The sequence below is a fragment of the Bombina bombina genome, chromosome 4, assembly GCF_027579735.1.
Source record: "Bombina bombina isolate aBomBom1 chromosome 4, aBomBom1.pri, whole genome shotgun sequence".
Classification (NCBI taxonomy): domain Eukaryota; kingdom Metazoa; phylum Chordata; class Amphibia; order Anura; family Bombinatoridae; genus Bombina; species Bombina bombina.
In genome coordinates, this window is record NC_069502.1 from 672,854,624 (window position 1) to 672,876,581 (window position 21,958).

The following is a 21,958-nucleotide window of genomic DNA, read 5'->3' on the forward strand; positions in this document are numbered from 1 at the left end:
AAGGGGACACTTTATTAAGAAAAATACAATTATATGTAAAAATCAGGGGCTCCTATCTGTACTCGCTATCCAGTTGAGATCCCTACACCATCAACTCCATACATCCTACTCCCACACTGAATGACAAAATCTCTTCCCTCACAAAGCAAATTAAGGATCTAGAATTCTAGAGAGTTCAGTCCACCCTAGAGAGGTTTAAACAGCTCTACAACTATAAAGTTAACAAAGCTTCCTCCCTACTAGCTGCCAAGCTAAGACATCGCACGGCCCAATCAAAAATATCTTCCATTAAAACAACTAAAAATAATCTAGGTTCCTTCCCAAAAGATATTGGAGATATATTTAAATCATACTACCATACATTATACAAATATAGAAGACAACTCTACTAACATTACTCTCATGACAACTGAAGTCCGTACATTTTTAAATACCCTTCGCCTACCCCAACTCCCTATAGACCACCCAACTCTCAGCACCCCAATCACCCTGGAAGTACAAGAGCATTAAAGCTCTGAAATTAGGTAAATCACCAGGCCCAGATGGCTTTACCAGCCGTTTCTATTAAAAAAAAAAAAAAAGTCCAACCTCTGATTGCCCGTTTTATGCAGAATGTGTAATGAAGTGATGCACAGGGGTTCTTTCCAAAAAAAATCTTAGAAGCCACAATAGCTACAATAACCAGGGAAAACCCAGAGGACTCTGGGAGCTACCGCCCCATCTCGCTCATTAATTTGGATACCAAACTATTCTAAAATTATAGCCAATAGACTCTCCAAAGTTCTCTTCCCTAGTTCACCTGGATCAAGTAGGTTTCATCTACCATAGAGAAGGTCCAGACGCTACCAGATGTATACTCCATGTCCTTACAGCAGCTGCTAATAGACGTGTCCCCCTCCTCACTCTGTCCCTTGACCCCGAAAAAGCCTTCGACAGAGTGAGGTGGGATTACCTATGGGAAACTGAGGGCCTTTAATTTACCTAACCAGTTCTTGCTAGCGGTCCAAGTCTTATACTCTACTCCAAATGCCAGGGTGAGAGGAGAGAGTTTACAATCCAATCCCTTTGAAATTACCAATGGTACCAGGCAGGGATGCCCACTCTCTCCCCTCTTGTTCGCCCTAGTGATAGAGCCAATAGCACAAGCGATCAGATTAGATCCTAATATCGCCGGCTATCATTTAGAAAACATGTAATATAAAAAAAATCATATGCTGACGACATTACCCTCCTACTAACCACTTCAGCCATCATTTTGGTTCACTAAGTTATTACAAACGAAATTTGTCCAAAACTGAAGCCCTACATATTAACATTTCTCCTAAAGACCTAGCCCACCTACAGACAAATTCATTTGTAACTCTCAGTCTATTAAAATACTCGGCACACACCTAAGTGCAGAGCCTCTCCTTACTATCTCTAAAAACTTCTCAGACAGATTAACTGAATTTAGAAATCTATTATAACTCTTGGGAGTTTAGAGAAATATCCTGGACTGGAAGAATTGCCGCTATCAAAATGTCCTTCAGAAGCATCCCCCTTAATATTCTCAGACCAATACTTAAGCTCCAGAGCATTATTACTGACTACATGGAATGGAAAAATGACCCAGAACCTCCAGACAGACCTTACAAAGACTGATAAGAAAGGGAGGCTTTGCTTTTCCAAGTAACATCCTCTACTACAATGCTGCTCGGCTTTCCCACCTGTTCAGTTGGAATACACAGCAACACATACCGTGCTGGCACAGAATTGAGAATTCTTTTCTCCTTTCAGATCTTCCCTGGATTTCTGATCATCATGGGAAAAGTTTAGGATCTGTCCATCCTATAATACAAAATACTCTCCAATTTTGGGATCAGGTCAGACACCATCTCTTTATAGCCACTCCTCTCCATCTCTCACTCTAGCCAGTGCCCTCCATTGCCTACCTGTCTCACATAGAAGCTTGGCAGAACCTCCAGCCTACCTGTGTTACCGATTTCTATGAGCATGATGCTTGGATACCACATCTTCAATTCTGTCGGGTTCTGTCACCTTAGCTCTTTAAGATCCTAGAGATACCCCAAACACAATCTTAGGGAATTTACGCAATGGGAACAAAATTGGCTTCAAGTCCACATAGTCAAAAGGGCCTTATCATACCACTATTGTCTCTTGAACCCCATTGTCACCATAAGATTGCCCAACTCCTTTCTTGGGAGCGGGATCTAGGTTTCGCAGCAGTCGCCAACACTTGGTACAGAGTGACAGTCACCAAAAGTCTTACATTGCGCTACCCTTTGGGAACTTCACTAAAACATTTTGCTCAGGTGGCATTTAGTCCCTAGCACCCTATGTAAGATCCACGTTACCCGTTCCTCCATGTGCTGGAGGGAATGTGAACACGTCGGCACCACTACTCATGTATGGTGGTTCTGCACCAAGATCCAGTCATTATGGTCACAAAATTTTGCAATCTTCAATCAGATGCAAATTTTGATACCCCATACCATCTGAGGTTTGCCTCCTCCACATGAGTCTACCTAACCTATCTCCACCTCAAAAGGCTCTTACAATATACCTGCTCATGGCTACCAAGTTGGCAATAGCCAGGTCGTGGAAGAGAAGAGACCACGCAGCTTTCTCCCACATTATCTCCACAATACAGTACATAGGCGAATGAAGTTGTACCCACACAAGGCCTTTGACAGAGTGGATTTCTACTTTGAAACCTGGACACCCTGGACTGAAGTATACCCAGTCAGATAAGCCTAGATGCCGCTATTAACTCATAACGGACCCTCCTTGCTCCTCTTTCTTTCCCTCCCCATGTGCCATAACCCTTTCCCCTGTCCCACCACTGAGTTTCCCACCCACATACACCTTTATACTTTATCTAAATACCTTTTATATATTGAAAATGAGGACTATTCTATCACATCCAGGATTAGCACAATACAATACTATCCCCACGTCCAATTGAAGACTCTTACTTTATTTGATGCATCATAATAGTTGTATAATTCTTTGGACAATCCTGTGATTGTGTTTGTTACAAAACTTGTATGTCCTCAAAAAAACCCCAAAAAAACCACACACTTCTTTGGAGTGTTGAACTGCATCAAATAAGGCTTTCAAAAGTAAACTTTGGCAAGATTAATACATTGCTGAAACATCCAGCCCTTAATGTTATTTTAATGCACCTATACTCATATCAGTAGTTATTTTAGTGATATTAGCAAATTAACACACCTTAAAGGGACATGAAACCCAATTTTCTTCTTTCATGGTTCAGAGAGATAACACCTTTTTCAACAACTTTCCAGTTTACTTCTGTTATCAATTTTGCTTCATTGTCTTGATATCTTTTATTGAAGCAGCAATGCACTCCTGGAAGCAAGCTGAACACATTTGTAAACCAATTAAAATGGCCATACAAGAGCAGCCACCAATCAGCAGCCAGCTGCAATCTCCTAGATATGCTTTTTTTACAAGGATACCAAGAGAATGAAGCAAATTAAATAGAAGTAAATTAGAAAATTGCTTAAAATAGTGTGCGCTTATCGGAATCATAAAATAAACTTTGGGTTTCAAGTCCCTTTAAGGTTGATGGTGGATTATTTTGTTTCAAACAGGTACACACAGGCATCTATATCTAGTTATAGAGCAAATGTATTATATTACAAGTTTCCAGTACCTGTAGCAGGGCAGGGAATCAATCAGTCTCCAGTTAACATAGTTGCCTGCAGTACTTTCAAGTCTACATACTCTTAGCATCTGGACTTTTGCTGCCATCCAAAACTGCTCATGAGTTATCAGGGAGATGTGCATTTCTGCCTTTAGCATTCGATAAACACCATCTAAGGTGTCCGTGTATACCTGAAAGTTCAAAGCATGTAAGCAATAAGCACCTTTGTATTGCATTTAAACACCCTGGATATCACATTAAAATATGTAAATACTATACTAACAAGGGTAAAACAAAAGGTTTTTAGTCTTCATTTATTGGAATCCGTTAAAATACCTTTTTCTGTTTGTGTCTTCCCCATTTGCGGCCCAGAATCCATGCAAGAAGGGACTTGCACATAGAAAAATAGTTTTCTACAGTTTGAATACCTAAGGATAATAAAAATATACTTATTGCAGCCGACACTCTTCAAAGGAGGAAAAAAAATAAATTCTAGTCAATGAAGTTAAAAATGTAGAATATTAAATTGCACTGCAAACACCTATCATACCTATATTTTCATCCCCATTGGCCAACTTTCCATTCCAGTAGTCGCTTGTGATGTAATGGAGAGATGCAAGGTACTTGACGTCACAGTTCCTGGCACCCCAGCAGGGCACCTTACTTTTGTTGTGTCTTTTCCACCACAAGTAAATCCTCTGAAGCTGTCTTGCACAGGACTTTGAGAGGCCAAATAACCAATACGAAAACAACCATTGAAACCGAAATTTTTGATACTGGCAATACAGCCACTCCAGCTCACTATGACCTAAGTGAAACAGTACAGTTTAAAGCCATATGATGATTGGCACTTCATCTAGGAAATATAGTGGCAAAGGTAAAGAACACCGCAGCCCTCTTGAAGACATGTCAGAACAAGTAAGCACAAAAGAAAAAAAGTTGAAGATTCAAAATTATGGCTGCATTAACAGGAGATATCTCCCATTTTTCTTTACCCTTAAAAATGGGACAACAGACTCAATTAAACGTTCATGATTCAGATAGAAGTAAAATGGAAAATGCTTTACAATTGCATGCTCGGTTATCAAATTTGCGTTATTCTCTTGGAATAATTTGTTGAAGAGCATACATTCGTAGATACATGAGCAGCAATACACTACTGGGTAGTGCATTGTGGTTTCTTTAAAGGATATCTAGAGAATGAAGCAAATGTAATAGAAGAAAAAAATATTGTAGTGTCTAGCCGAATCATGAAGTTTGATTTTGACTTTGCTGTCCCCTTAAATAGAATTAGCTTTAAGGCACTCCAGCTCAAACGTACAGCTTCCATGGCAATTAGAATACCCCCGCACACACAATTTATGTTAACCTGATAAATTAATTTCTTTAATAGTGGTAAGAGCCCACAATCCATTACTCCTGAGAATTACTCTTCCCTGCCAGTAGAAGATGGCAGGTTCCCAAACTAACACCTCCCACCTATCTGTTACTTCAGTCTAATGAATAGCCAAGCAAAAAAGATGTAGGGAAAAAAAAAAAAGGTGCACAAAAAACCAACACCAAATAAACAGAGTGGGGTCCCGTGGACTCCCCACCATGAAAGAAAGGAATCAGATAAGCAGTGGTGAGTCCACAATACCACAAATACCCAAGCTGTGGAGTTTAGGAGTAATGAAAAATAAGGGAAGGAGGGGCGGAGCTAGCCACACAACAGAGGAGACGTATTTTTAGAGTGCTCCTGCTGCATTGAGTAATATTATTTTAAAAAGTAGAATAAAAACCCAAAATATAGGAAAACTGACTGAGCCAGGGGCAATACCAGACTCCGCAGTGCCTGAGGACAGCCTTGCAATTTGCAACGGCACATATTTTGAGGAGACCGGACGGCGATAACACCCCTAACACATGAGGCCTATAACGGCTACTTGAAAAGTGAATCATATCAGCAGCAAGTATATCAAAGACCGATAGCATTACACTGATCGCTGCGCTAACATCAAGTGGACCGCTATCCATATCTGTGCCGGAGGAGGGAGAGACTGGCAGGACTCCAGGTACTAATATTCCCCCTAACAAAGAGCTGAATAGCGGCAGTGAGGCAGATGACTATCCCGGTATTCCGGTAGCAGCTAGACCCAGAAACACGAGTGTCTCACTTGAAAGAAGGAGCTCTCCCATTTGTATCCGCGACAAGCCCGGGTGTTGGAGGGGGGAAGGGAGCCCGGTGAGAGAGCAGAAAGAGAGTGTGGTCGGCGCCATCTTGGATTTCATCTCCAGGAGCGCATTGCAGAGAGATCAAACACCGGACCATAGGTTCATAGGCTGACACACACAACAGCTGGGTTCACAGCGATCCAGGACTGATGCGATATTTTTGGGGACTCTTTCTCCTTCTCACTGCAATACTAAAGATCAACAAAGCGAAAGGCGGGAAAAAACGCCATTTTGCATCTTTATTCCCCTCTACAGAGTACTGCACTGGGTTCACAAAAAAATAAAATAAAAAATAAATAAATAAATAAAAAAGCTAAGTGGGATCCCTCTTCACATACACCCCCATTGAACAAGTGCAGGGTGGGATAAACTGACAGCAGTGCCTCATTTAAAACAGACTTACTGCTGATGACAGAGCAATAAAAAATATAGAATAAAGCCTGCAGATCTCCTTTCCTTTTTGGCCTTCCATATAAATATCATCCTAGCTGCCTGCCCTGTTTTAGAAGCGTCTTAAACCTGGGAACAGGACGATTCAGGTGGCCAGAATCAGGGGGCTCAGTAGTCTAACGGAGGAACAGGAACTGCAGGGACCCACAAGACTTCCTAGAAATTTTATATAATCCCCCCTCAAAAGGACAAGAAGGGAAATGTAAAGTGTCACACAAATGGGGGAAAGAAATGGCAAGATAAAGCACTGTTGATAATCAATGTGACTAACAATATTATCCACTAGCAAGCATGGACAGTTCTAATTAATGGTGTATCACTAAGCAATCTCTAGCTCATGGGTATTTACTTAAGCCATATAAAAATCTACCGGCTTTCCTGTGCTGGAACTACAGTTACAAAGTACACAATCTCTAAGGTGCAGAAAATCTATAACAAGTGGTAACAAGATGAAGAATAAAACGCAGACAGTCAAAGAATGCCTGTCAAAATCTCAAGCAAAACAAAAAGCATTAGATAAAAGCCTTATCACTCAAAACTCCAGCCCTGCAAAAAGCCCACAAACGGCTCCCGACCAGCTAAATTCTTCAACAACCAATAAAGAACTCTTGACTCAGATAAAATCTCTATTTCAAGAGGAGTTAAAGTCTGCCATTTCAGAATTGAGGCTGGATATTAGAGAAATTGGAGGCCGCACGGCCGAACTAGAAGACAAATTGGATAACATAGTCGAAGAAATTCCTCAATTACGTCATTCTATACAAGAAAACTCGACCTACATAACTAAATTAGAAGATCACATAGAAGATCTTGAAAATAGATCACGCAGATCAAATATCCGCATCAGAAACCTTCCAGAAACATATAAGAACCTGGATGAAACTATAACAGATCTTTTCCACCAACTAGTCCCTGAGGTCAAAGTAGAAATGCTACTTATGGATCGTGTGCACAGGGCACTAACGAAACCACAGCAATACACCTCCAGAGATATCATAACTAAACTTCACTACTATCACGTTAAAGAACTCATCATGAAAGCCGCTAGAAACAACCAGACTATCACATATGATGGGCATAGTATTCAAATCTACACTGATTTAGCCCCTATCACTCTCCGAAAAAGAAGAGATCTGAAACCTATAACAGCAGCCCTCAACGCTGCTCACATTAGATACAGATGGAACTTCCCATTCAAGTTAGTCTTTTCGATTCAGAACACCGTGTATAGCTGCACTACCAAAGAAGAAGGCTTTTCATTGCTGACTAAACTCAAAATCCCACATGGAGAATCCAGCACACCACCGCCTAGCAAGACAACTAAGAAAAACTATCACAGAGAATGGACGCCTGTCCGAGATTCGACAAAGACTAAGAAAAGAAAACCTATACCAGATGACCCTATAGAATCAGAATCCTCAATAGAAGAGGATGCTCCGGACTGAAGGGAGGTAACAATAAGTGAAAGTACCAGTAATTATATATGCGGAGGCAATAAAGCTTCCAAATATTCTTTGAAGACTTCTTAAATTTTCAGTTAACCAAGTTGAGTTCTAGAGACTACCTTTATACAGTTGTTGGCAATACTTGGTGCCCTCCTACTAGTTCCTTCGGAGGACTCTAATTTCTAAAAGTTGTATTACCAATGTTGCCTTAAAGTTTATTTTTTGTGAATTGAATAATTGAAGCACATCTCGGGTCCCCTCCCCTATATCCCTTCCCACTCCCTCCCCTCCCTTTCCTCCCTTTTCCCCCTTCCCCAACCCGCCACTCTCTGCCCTTATACCCCCATAACATTATTTGCTAGATTTACCCTTCTTTTCCAAAATTTATGTGAATTGAGTAATTGAAATATATCTCGAGTTCTCTCCCCTACCCCTCTTCCCTTCCCATTCCTCCCCTTTCCCCCCTTCCCCACCCCACTACCCCCTACCTTCATATTCCTAGAAAATTATTTGCTGGGTTTATCCTTTCTTTCTTCAGTTAGAACTGCACATGCTTATTGTCCGAATTGATTGCATGCCATAATTCGTCCCCCTATTATATTCGTTTAAGTTTGAACCATTAACATTTACAGTTCCTTGTTTTTATTACATGTGTCTATCAAAATAGCTCTACTCTACAGATCAAGATCACTTCTGAAGCTCCCATTATTGTATGGTCTCTGTTTATGTATCTGTATTTATTCTCAACTTGCTCTCATTATATATTTTTATCTCCCACTAAGATATATTGAAGGAATCACCGTAAGGTACGATGTCTTGCGACATTATGATGAGGGTCCCGGCTCTTCAGGGGGTAGGAAAATACAACAGTTTAAGAGTTCAAGGGTACACTACGATGTATATATAGAAACAGAAGGTAAGGAAATGCTAAAGATGTACTCACCACACTATTATGTCAATTAAAATAATATCACATAACGTCAGAGGACTTAACTCTGACATAAAACGTAGAAAGGCTATTAATGAATATAAATCCCTGAAAGCACAAATAGTGATGCTACAGGAAACACACTTTACCAGAGCATATACCCCCAAATATTGGGATAAAACATACCCCAAACAATATCATTCAATTAACCCAAATAAAAAATGTGGAGTTACGATCCTTCTCCACACCTCATTGAACTTTAAAGAAGAATCAGTCATCAGAGACAAAGAAGGTAGATTCTTAATTGTAAAAGGTCTTATACAAGACACCCCGGTACTATTAGTCAATGTGTACGCCCCTAACGAACATCAATCTGTATTTATATCCAAACTAAGTAAACAACTTACACTATGGAAAAAGTACAAAACAATTATTGGGGGGGACTTCAATACCACTATGGATAACAATGTAGATAGATCACCAGTAGCCACCTCACAACAAACAACAAATAGAGCATCCCACAGAGTTCTAAAAGACTTCACCCTTGACCACAACCTGACAGACAGCTGGCGAACACTTAACAGTACAGCCAGGGATTACACATATTACTCCCCAGTTCATAAATCACACTCCAGAATTGACTACATTTTCATAAGTCAGATCATGGTGCCTTTACTAGTCAATACCTCAATACTAAATTGTACCTGGTCAGACCATGCTATGGTAGAGATCACACTTTCAGGCGTAATCAACCCGAATAGAACAAAAGCATGGACACTTAACTCTCATCTATTACAGGATAGTTTAATACTGAATTCGCTCCAACAGCAAATACAGGAATTTATTACACTAAATAGCGACACCAGCTCAAATCCAATATATGAATGGGGGGCATTAAAAGCCTACGCTAGAGGGCTATTGATCACAGAGGCTAGCAAGCAACGTAAACTCAAAAACACCCAAATAGAGCAATTAAAGTCAGAAATTAACCTCTTAAGAGTCAAAAGTCTAGATAAACCCACTAAAGAGCTAACAAAACAATTAAAAACCAAAAACGATAAGCTAGATCAGCTCCTAAACAAAGATGCTATCAGGACAATTAAAATGATTGACACACAATATTATATTTACGGCAATAAACCCGATAGAATGTTGGCCAATAAACTAAAAGAAATCACTAGGATCACCACAGTACCTCAATTAAAACTACCAAACAATAAAATGACTAATGATCCTTTAGCAATAGCTAACTCGTTTGCTGAATACTACCACAAACTATACAATCTCTCACATAACAGAAGAGATACAGACAAAACAATAGAATTAGATACATTCTTAGAAAACAGCTCCTTACCATCTATAACTGAGCAGGATAGAGAATCCCTAAATAAGCCAATCACAAATGAAGAAGTCAAATTAGGTATAAAAACTCTTAAAAATTCAAAAGCCCCAGGACCAGATGGATATTCGGGGATATTTTATAAATTATTACAACCAATTTTAATACCTCAACTAGTAAAAGTATTCAATTCGATACTACAAAACAAGGTAATCCCCCCAGAGATGCTAACAGCCAGAATTGCAGTAATTCCAAAACCCGGTAAAAATAAGCAGCACTGCCAAAACTATAGACCTATATCATTAATAAACCAGGATATAAAACTATTCACCAAAATATTGGCAAACCGACTGAATCCTATACTTACTGATTTAATACACATAGACCAGGTGGGGTTTGTCTCTGGGAGAGAGGCACCGGACAACACCCGCAAAGTGATAGATTTGATCAATACTGCCTCTGTTAGGGGGACGCCTTCTCTGTTCCTAGCTCTGGATGCGGAGAAGGCGTTCGATAGGGTTAATTGGCAATATATGTACGCTGTCCTCAGGAAAATAGGGATTCGGGGTACATTTCTAGATGCGATTACTAATTTATACTCATTCCCAACAGCTTTCGTAAAACTATCGGGCTATCAGTCTAAGGCAATAAGCATTAAAAACGGTACTCGCCAGGGCTGCCCGCTCTCTCCCTTACTGTTCGCGCTCTGTATTGAGCCGCTGGCAATTAAAATAAGAGATGATCAAAATATAGCGGGCATAAATGATGGAGTAATAGAGCACAAATTGTCCCTATTCGCGGACGATATCATCCTGTCCCTAACCAAGCCAATGCTATCTCTTCCCCCTCTGTATCAAATACTACACCAATTTAGTAACCTCTCAGGCTACAAGATAAACGAAGATAAGTGTGAGGCCTTAAGTATCAAACTCCCACAACACACTAAAAAACTGCTGGAACTCAATTTTGCATTTAAATGGGCTAAGAAATCCATCAGATACTTAGGCATTAATCTCCCAGCAAACATACACGCTCTTTATCACACTAATTATACACCAATGTTTAAACACATCAGGGATCTAATTAGTAAATGGGTTAAACTTAAAATCTCTCTATACGGCAGGATCATCTCCACTAAAATGACCCTACTACCCAAATTACTGTACTTGTTTAGAGCGCTACCCATCTCAGTTCCACTCTCTGAACTACACAAACTGCAAAGGGATTTATTGAGATTCATATGGCAAGGTAAAAAAGCACGAATCAATAAAAAAGTTATGTGTACAAATAGAAGCGAAGGGGGAGTAGGGGTACCCAACTTAATTTCATACTATCACGCTGCTAGGATGGCGCAGACTATACATTGGTTTAGAGAGAATAATAAGAAGCAATGGACTCGTCTTGAATCGAATCTCATCGAGACTGATTTCCTACCCAGATTACTCTGGCCCCCATATCTTACAAAACATAAGCAGCACGGCAAGCTTATTGCGATTGAACATACTATCCATATATGGAAATCCCTAAATGCTAAATACATACTCACTAGAGACAGATCAATACTAACCCCACTAGTAACACTTGATACTTCAGTCGATTTAACAGTACAACAGAAATGGTCCAATAAAGGACTCTATAGAATTGCAGACATACTTCTAGCAGATAAAATAATGACCTTTACACAATACCAAAATATGGACATCAACGACAAAAATATATGGTATCATTATTTACAAATGAGGTCTAGAGCAAATGAAATATTAGGTAATTCACAACCCCTCCCAAACACAACATTAGAAACTCTATGCCTTACAACCTCGCATATACCAGGAGTGATCTCATCCCTCTATTCCATTTTTAACTCCCCAGGAAATTCAGAGAAATCACCAACTATTACTAGATGGGAACAAGATATAGGTAAAAACTGGCCAATCAAAACATGGTATACAAACCTCTCAAACGGATTGTCCTTTACATCAAATGCCTTACTTAAGGAAAATTATATAAAGGTTGCGTTCAGGTGGTACCTCCACCCAACGCGATCGCATGGTGCGAGAGATGCACTATCGCATTCTTGCTATAGAGGATGTGGGGAAAGAGGATCGTACATACATATGTGGTGGGAGTGCGAGCAAATTAAAAAAATATGGGACTACACCTCTAAACTACTTAGTGAAATTCTTCAAAAGCAAATAACACTAACATTAGAACAGGCACTACTCCACTTCCCAATCCCTAACATACCAAAGACACACCTTAAACTAGCCATGATGGTCTGCACGATAGTTAGACTTAGCATAGCTCAGTTCTGGAAATCCACCCCTCCTGACTCATCCTTTATTTATAATAAACTAGAATATCATTACAATATGGCAAGTGCAGCAGCAGAATCCCTCAATGACAAAGAAAGATTTTTAGCAAGATGGGAACCCTTTATAATGTATCATGAAGCAAAAAGGAAGACCAATCAGAATAACGCTGCTGCTTTAAATACTGAGACCTAATAGTTGAGCCGGGACCCTCGCTATGAACCACTGAGATGCACTGAGAACCTCTACAGTGATTGTTACAAAAATACGACTGTTTATAATGCTCCAGATATATGTTAAGTATTCAGAAAAGTGCATATACAAAGCTTGATTTTACTAATTGTATAACTGATGATGGAAACCGTTTTCATTTGAATCTGTAATTTAGAACACATTGTATATGTGAAGAAAATTAAGAGACACATGTATTTCACTTTATTTTATTTTATTTTGCTTTTATTGTTATAAGACATAAAAACTAATAAAAATGATTTCAACATAAAAAAAATAAGGGAAGGATTTAAAAACCTTCCAAGAAACAAAATCCACAACCCAAATAGGACAGGGTAAATTAAAATTAACAGGTGAAGTCAAAATTATCGAGACAACTGCCTGAAGGACTTCCTACCAAAGGCTGCCTCTGAAGAAGAAAAACCAAACATAACAAAAAAACACCCCACATGAGTATGATAGAATTTAGTAAAATTATGTAAAGACCAAGTAGCTGCCTTAAAAAATTGGACAGAAGCCTCATTCTAAAACCCCCCAGAAATGAAGTAATCAGATAGAATGGGCTGAAATCAGTCTAGATGGAGACTGACCGACCTCCAAGAAAGCCTTATTGATCTAAAGTATCAACCAAGAAGCCAAGGAAAGAGCAGAAGCTTTCTGCCCTTTTCTGGAACCAGAAAAGTTAAACAGGTAGATTACAAGTTGTGCGTTAGTCTTAACGCTGAAAAAAAAATATGGTAATTTCAGCGTTCAAAACAGCAATGCAGCCATTACAAGTAGTCAGTATAGCTGTACCGCAAGCCTGTAACAACGTCAGTCCCGCACTCTTAAAAAACAGAATTTATGCTTACCTGATAAATTACTTTCTCCAACGGTGTGTCCGGTCCACGGCGTCATCCATTACTTGTGGGAATATTCTCTTCCCCAAAAGGAAATGGCAAAGAGCACAGCAAAAGCTGCCCATATAGCCCCTCCTTGGGCTCCGCCCCCCAGTCATTCGACCGACGGTTAGGAGAAAAAAAGGAGAAACTATAGGGTGCCGTGGTGACTGTAGTGTATAGAGAAAGAAATTTTTCAAACCCGATTAAAAAACCAGGGCGGGCCGTGGACCGGACACACCGTTTGAGAAAGTAATTTATCAGGTAAGCATAAATTCGGTTTTCTCCAACATTGGTGTGTCCGGTCCACCGGCGTCATCCATTACTTGTGGGAACCAATACCAAAGCTTTAGGACACTGATGAAGGGAGGGAGCCAATCAGGTTACCTAGACAGAAGGCACCACGGCTTGCAAAACCTTTCTCCCAAAAATAGCCTCCGAAGAAGCATAAGTATCAAATTTGTAGAATTTGGCAAAAGTGTGCAGAGAAGACCAAGTCACTGCCTTACATATCTGATCAACAGAAGCTTCGTTCTTGAAGGCCCATGTGGAAGCCACAGCCCTAGTAGAGTGAGCCGTGATTCGTTCAGGAGGCTGCCGTCTGGCAGTCTCATAAGCCAATCGGATGATGCTTTTCAGCCAGAAAGAAAGAGGTAGCAGTAGCTTTTTGTCCTCTCCTCTTACCAGAGTAAACGACAAAGATGAAGTTTGTCTGAAATCCTTTGTTGCATCTAAATAGAACTTTGAAACGCATGGACCACATCTAAATTGTGTAACAAACGTTCCTTCTTTGAAACTGGATTCGGATACAGAGAAGGAACAACTATTTCCTGGTTAATATTCTTGTTAGGAACTACTTTTGGAAGAAAACCAGGTTTAGTACGCAAAACAACCTTATCTGAATGGAACACCAGATAAGGTGGATCACACTGCAAAGCAGATAATTCAGAAACTCTTCTAGCAGAAGAAATGGCAACCAAAAACAGGACTTTCCAAGATAGTAACTTGATATCTATGGAATGTAAAGGTTCAAACGGAACCCCTTGAAGAACTGAAAGAACTAAATTTAGACTCCAAGGAGGAGTCATGGGTCTGTAAACAGGCTTGATTCTGACCAAAGCCTGTACAAAAGCTTGTACATCTGGCACAGCTGCCAGTCGTTTGTGTAACAAAACAGATAAAGCAGAAATCTGTCCTTTTAGAGAACTCGCTGACAACCCTTTATCCAAACCCTCTTGGAGAAAGGAAAGAATCTTAGGAATTTTAATCTTACTCCAGGAGAATCCCTTGGATTCACACCAACAGATATATTTTTTCCATATTTTATGGTAAATCTTTCTAGACACAGGTTTTCTGGCTTGAACCAGAGTATCTATCACTGAATTTGAAAACCCACGCTTGGATAAAATCAAGAGTTCAATTTCCAAGCAGTCAGCTGCAGAGAAACTAGATTTGGATGTTTGAATGGACCTTGCACTAGAAGATCCTGTCTCAAAGGTAGCTTCCATGGTGGAGACTATGACATATTCACCAGGTCTGCATACCAAGTCCTGCGTGGCCACGCAGGAGCTATCAGAATCACTGAGGCCTTCTCCTGTTTGATCCTGGCTACGAGCCTGGGAAGGAGAGGAAATGGTGGAAACACATAAGCTAGGTTGAACGACCAAGGCGCCACTAATGCATCCACTAGAGTCGCCTTGGGATCCCTGGATCTGGACCCGTAGCAAGGAACCTTGAAGTTCTGACGAGACGCCATAAGATCCATGTCTGGAATGCCCCATAATTGGGTTAACTGGGCAAAGACCTCCGGGTGGAGTTCCCACTCCACCGGATGGAAAGTCTGACGACTCAGATAATCCGCCTCCCAGTTGTCTACTCCTGGGATGTGAATTGCAGATAGATGGCAGGAGTGATCCTCCGCCCATTTGATGATCTTGGATACCTCTCTCCTCGCCAAGGAACTCTTTGTTCCCCCCTGATGGTTGATGTAAGCTACAGTCATGTTGTCTGACTGGAATCTTATGAAACTGGCCTTCGCTAGTTGAGGCCAAGCCCAGAGAGCATTGAATATCGCTCTCAGTTCCAGGATGTTTATCGGAAGAAGAGACTCTTCCCGAGACCATAGACCCTGAGCTTTCAGGGAATCCCAGACCGCGCCCCAGCCTAATAGACTGGCGTCGGTCGTGACAATGACCCACTCTGGTCTGCGGAAACTCATTCCCTGAGACAGGTGATCCTGAGTCAACCACCAACAGAGTGAGTGTCTGGTTACCTGGTCTACTTGAATCTGTGGAGACAAGTCTGCATAGTCCCCATTCCACTGATTGAGCATGCACAGTTGTAATGGTCTTAGATGAATTAGAGCAAAAGGAACTATGTCCATTGCTGCAACCATCAATCCTACTACTTCCATGCACTGAGCTATGGAAGGCTGCAGAATAGAGTGAAGAACTTGACAAGCGTTTAGAAGCTTTGACTTTCTGACATCTGTCAGGAAGATCTTCATTTCTAAAGAATCTATTATTGTTCCCAAAAAGGGAACTCTTGTTGACGGAGACAGGGAACTCTTTTCTACGTTCACCTTCCACCCGTGAGATCTGAGAAAGGCTAGAACAATGTCTGTATGAGCCTTTGCCTTGGAAAGAGACGCTTGAATTAGAATGTCGTCTAGATAAGGTGCCACTGCAATGCCCCATGGTCTTAGAACCGCCAGAAGGGACCCTAGCACCTTTGTGAAAATTCTGGGAGCAGTGGCTAAACCGAACGGAAGAGCCACAAACTGGTAATGTTTGTCCAGAAAGGCGAACCTTAGGAACTGATGATGATCTTTGTGGATAGAAATATGTAGGTACGCATCCTTTAAATCCACGGTAGTCATATATTGACCCTCCTGGATTGTAGGTAAAATTGTTGGAATGGTTTCCATTTTGAACGATGGAACTCTGAGAAATTTGTTTAGAATTTTTAAATCCAGAATTGGTCTGAAAGTTCCCTCTTTTTTGGGAACTACAAACAGGTTTGAGTAAAACTCCTGACCTTGTTCCACTGTTGGAACTGGGTGTATCACTCCCATCTTTAACAGGTCTTCTACACAATGTAAGAATGCCTGTCTCTTTATTTGGTCTGAAGATAAGCGAGACATGTGGAACCTCCCCCTTGGAGGAAGTTCCTTGAATTCTTGAAGATAACCCTGAGAGACTATTTCTAGTGCCCAGGGATCCGAAACATCTCTTGCCCAAGCCTGAGCAAAGAGAGAGTCTGCCCCCTACTAGATCCGGTCCCGGATCGGGGGCTACCCCTTCATGCTGTCTTGGTAGCAGCAGCAGGCTTCTTGGCCCGTTTACCCTTGTATTGGTTTCCAAGCTGGCTTAGCCTGGGAAGCGTTACCCTCTTGTCTAGAGGCTGCAGAGTTAGAAGCCGGTCCGTTCCTGAAATTACGAAAGGAACGAAAATTGGACTTATTCTTAGCCTTGAAAGGCCTATCCTGTGGGAGGGCATGGCCCTCCCCCCCAGTGATGTCTGAAATAATTTCTTTCAATTCTGGCGCAAAAAGGGTCTTACCTTTGAAAGGGATATTAAGCAATTTTGTCTTGGAAGATGCATCCGCCGACCAAGACTTTAGCCAGAGCGCTCTGCGCGCCACAATTGCAAACCCTGAATTTTTCGCCGCTAATCTCGCTAATTGCAAAGCGGCATCTAAAATAAAGGAATTAGCCAACTTAAGTGCATGAATTCTGTCCATGACTTCCTCATATGGAGTCTCCTTATTGAGCGACTTCTCTAGTTCATCAAACCAGAAACACGCCGCCGTAGTGACAGGAATAATGCACGAAATTGGTTGGAGGAGGTAACCTTGCTGAACAACAATCTTTTTAAGCAAACCCTCCAATTTTTTATCCATAGGATCTTTGAAAGCACAATTGACCTCAATGGGAATAGTCGTGCGTTTGGCTAGCGTAGAAACTGCCCCCTCAACCTTAGGGACTGTTTGCCATGTGTCCTTCCTTGGGTCGACCATGGGGAACAATTTCTTAAATATAGGAGGTGGGACAAAAGGTATGCCTGGCTTCTCCCACTCCTTAGTCACTATGTCCGCCACCCTTTTAGGTATCGGAAAGGCATCAGGGTGCACTGGGACCTCTAGGAATTTGTCCATCTTGCACAATTTTTCTGGAATGACCAAAGAGTCACAATCATCCAGCGTAGTTAGTACCTCCTTAATTAATGCGGAGATGCTCTAACTTAAATTTAAACGTCACAACATCAGGTTCTGCCTGTTGAGAAATTCTTCCTGAATCTGAAAGTTCTCCCTCCGACAAACCCTCCCTCACTGCCACTTCTGACTGGTGTGAGGGTATGACAGATAAATCATCAGCGCCTTCTTGCTCCACTGTATTTAAAACTGAGCAATCACGCTTTCTTTGAAATGCTTGCATTTTGGATAAAATATTAGCTATGGAATTATCCATTACTGCCGTTAATTGTTGCATAGTAACAAGCATTGGCGCGCTAGATGTACTAGGGGTCGCCTGCGTGGGCATAACTGGTATTGACACAGAAGGAGAGGATGAAGAACGATCCCCACTACCTTCATTTGAGGAATCATCTTGGGCAACCTTATTAAATGTGACAGTACTGTCCTTACTTTGTCTGGACGCCATGGCACAATTATCACATACATTTGAAGGGGGGACCACCTTGGCCTCCATACGTAAAGAACATGTTCTATCTGAAGGTACAGACATGTTAGACAGGCTTACACAGGGTAATAATGCAAAAAAAACGTTTTTAAACAAAACCGTTACTGTCTCTTTAAATGTTAAACAGAGCACACTTTATTTCTGAATGTGTGAAAAACTATGAAGCAAATATCCAATCTTTACCAAATTTTCACCCTAGTGTCTTAATGCTTTAAAAGTATTGCACCTCATACTCTTCACCATCTCCGTGGAGATGCTACTTGTTCAGAGCGGCAAAGAGAATGACTGGGGGGCGGAGCCCGAGGAGGGGCTATATGGGCAGCTTTTGCTGTGCTCTTTGCCATTTCCTGTTGGGGAAGAGAATATTCCCACAAGTAATGGATGACGCCGTGGACCGGACACACCAATGTTGGAGAAATGAAGTTTTCATGGGACTTCCATAGGGCAGCCATTATGAGTTTTGCGTTAAGGCTAAATAGCTTGCGTTACACCCTATACCAACACAATCCGTAACGCCATCTGAGAGCAGTAGTTATGAGTTTTACGCAACAAAACTTACATAAAACTCTTAACTAAAGTGTTACAAAGTACACTAGCACCCATAAACTACCTATTAACCCCTAAACAGAGACCCTCCTGCATCGCAAATACTATATTAAAGTTATTAACCCCTAATCCGCCACCCTCCCGCATCGCAAACACTATTGAAATATTAACCCCTAATCTGCCGTCCGCCCACATAGCCCCCACTATACTAAAGTTATTAACTCCTACACCGCCGCCACTATAATAAACCTATTAACCCCTAAACCCACCCATATCGCAATAAATTTTAACTAGTAAACCCTAAACCCAACGCCCCCTTAACTTTAGATTAAAACTACAATTTCCCTATCTTAAATTAACTTACCTGTCAAATTAAAAAAAAAAAAAAAACTATTAAATTAATAACTATTAAACTACCAATTAAAGAAAAAAAAAAAAAAAAAAAAAAAAAAAAAAAAAAAAAACTTACATTACACATTAAAAAATCCTAACACTACTAAAAAACAATTACAAATTATCTAATCAGAAAAAAATAAAACGAAATTAGCAAAAATAAGATTGACATCTAATCTAATAGCCCTATAAAAATAAACCCTAGCCTACAATAAACTACCAATAGCCCTTAAAATGGCCTTTTGTAGGTCATTACCCTAAGTTAAACAGCTCTTACCTGTAAAAAAAAAAAAAAAAAAAATACAAAGACCCCCCCCCCCCCCCAACAGTAAAACCCACCACCCAACCAACCCCCCAAAACAAAAAACCTAAGCTATCCATTACCCTGAAAAGGGCATTTAGCTTAGCTCTTTTGCATTGCCCTGAAAAGGGCATTTGGGTCTTTTAAGAAAAGCCCAAAGCCTAAACAAAACAAAACAAAACCACAAACACATCCAAAAAAAGTTTTTTAAAAAATCCTAACACTAACCCCCTTAGATCCACTTAGTTTCTGAAGTCCAGACATCCAGGCGGCGAGAAGTCTTCATTCAAGCGGCGTGGTCTTCATCCATTCAGGCGGCATCTTCTATCTTCATCCCGGCAGGGTTGGAGCGGGTCCATCCTGAAGACATCCGGCGCGGACCATCCTCTTCATACGGTCGCCGCCGTATACTGAATCTTCAATGCAAGGTACGTGATTCAAAATGGCGTCCCTTGCATTCCTATTGGCTGATTTGATTTTGGAAATTCTATTCAGCCAATAGGATGAGAGCTTCTGAAATTCTATTGGCTGTTCAAATCAGCCAATAGAATTTCAGTAGCTATCATCCTATTGGCTGATTTTATAGAATTTCCAAAATCAAATTAGCCAATAGGAATGAAGATGGAGCCATCAGGATGAAGATCCTTCAAGCGGTAGGTAATGGTAGGTTTTAGTGTAAGGCAGCTTAGGTTTTATTTCAACTTTTAACTAGGTAGTTAGTAAATAACTATTTACTAACTAGTCTACCTAGTTAAAAAAAAATACAAACTTACCTGTAAAATAAAACCTAAGCTAGCTACAATATAACTATTAGTTATATTGTAGCTATCTTAGGTTTTATTTAACAGGTAAGTATGTATTTTGTTATAAATAGGTATTTAGTCAATTGTAACTTTAATTTAGCTCTATTTAAATTATGTTAAAGTTAGGGGGTGTTAGGGTTACGGGTTAATAGTTAATTTAGGTTGTTGCGATGTGTGAGGCCAGAGATTTAGGGGTTAATATAGTGGCAGCGATATCAGGAGCGGCAGATTAGGGGTTAACAACATTATGTAGGTGGCGGCAGATTAGGGCTGTTTGGATTTTGGGTTTATGTTAGGGTGTTATGTTTAAACGCAACTTTTTTCCCACCATAGACAATGGGTTTGCGTTGCGTAGCTTTTAATTCCATGATCGCAGGTGTTAGTTTTTTCTAACCCTCACTCCCCATTGATGTCTATGGGGAAGGGTGAACGAGCACGTCAAAATAGCACTTGTATTTTGTGCGGTATGGAGTTTAAAACCATCATATCACACGCACAAGCCATCTGTTTTAAAACTTGTAATGGCTGCGCTATAGAGGGTGAAATAACGCAACTTTTGTTGCGTTCATTAAAAACCCTCTAGCGCACCTAACTCGTAATCTACCTGTAAGTTTGTCTGAAATTCTTTATACTCAAGGCTCTTACAGCATCCAAGATATGTAAAAGCAGCAGCTGAAGAATTTGAGGATTACAACAAACGGACGACAATTTCCCGACTTATAAAATCTAAAGATACAATCTTGGAGAGGGGGGGAAAAAAAAAAAAAGTTACATTAAATTTATATGATTCAAATAGGGAATGTAATTTTAAACAACTTTCCAATTTACTTGCATCTTCAAATTTGGTTTGTTCTTAGTATTCTTTGTTTTAAGCTTAACTTAAGTAGGCTCATATGATAATTTTTAAGCCCTTGAATGCCACCTCTTATCTCAAGGCATTTTGACAGTTGTCACAGCTAGACAGCGCTAGTTCATGTGTGCCATATATTTATGAGTTAACACTGATTGCAAACTGCCCCCTTATTTCAGTTCTTTTGACAGACTTGTATTTTAGCCAGAGGCTTAGGATTCAAGGTAATCAGAGACAAAAAGTATATTAATATAAGTGTTTGTTATGCAATGAGTCATAAAAGGATTATCTTTTTAAACAATAAAAACCATGAATGTAAAAAAAATAAAAAAAATAATAAATCCTCATCTAAACCACCCTGCAGATAAATCCTCATCTAAACCACCCTGCAAGACCAAAGGAATTCTAAAATAATGCCAGAAAAAAAAAAAAAAAAAAAAAAAAAAAAAAAAGGCCTTCCCCACCTTATGATAAACCTTCCAAGTCATATGCTTGCAGGCCTATATCAGTCTTAAATTCGGAGAAACCTCTCTGCCTGAGAAATAACTGTTCAATGTCAATGCCATTAACCTTAGAGAATTAAGATCCTGATGAAATAAAAAAAACAAAAAAAACAACATAATTTACGTAAGAACTTACCTGATAAATTAATTTCTTTCATAGTGGCAAGAGTCCATGAGCTATTGACCTATGGGATATACATTCCTACCAGGAGGGGTAAAGTTTTTCCAAACCTCAAAATGCCAATAAATAAACCTCCTACCTCATACCTTAGTTAACATGTAGCCAAGAAGTGAGGTGTAAATGGAGTAACAAGCATAAAAAAAAGAGGAACTGGAAAAAAGTGCTTTATACAAAAAAATATTATACCCAAGATTCTGGAAATCCACAAGTCACTAGA

General features: G+C 40.2%; 1 protein-coding gene across 1 annotated transcript in view; it reads right to left on the bottom strand.

Annotated features, from left to right (window-relative positions):
- Nucleotides 1-21,958, bottom strand: part of LOC128657752 (uncharacterized) — a 103,482-nt gene that overhangs the window by 56,343 nt on the left and 25,181 nt on the right. The window contains exons 4-6 of the mRNA XM_053712160.1: nt 4,221-4,478; nt 4,007-4,098; nt 3,680-3,861 (exon numbers count right to left, since the gene is read on the bottom strand). Coding sequence (XP_053568135.1) covers nt 3,680-3,861; nt 4,007-4,098; nt 4,221-4,478 — 532 coding nt within the window. The remainder of the gene's footprint in view (nt 1-3,679; nt 3,862-4,006; nt 4,099-4,220; nt 4,479-21,958) is intronic.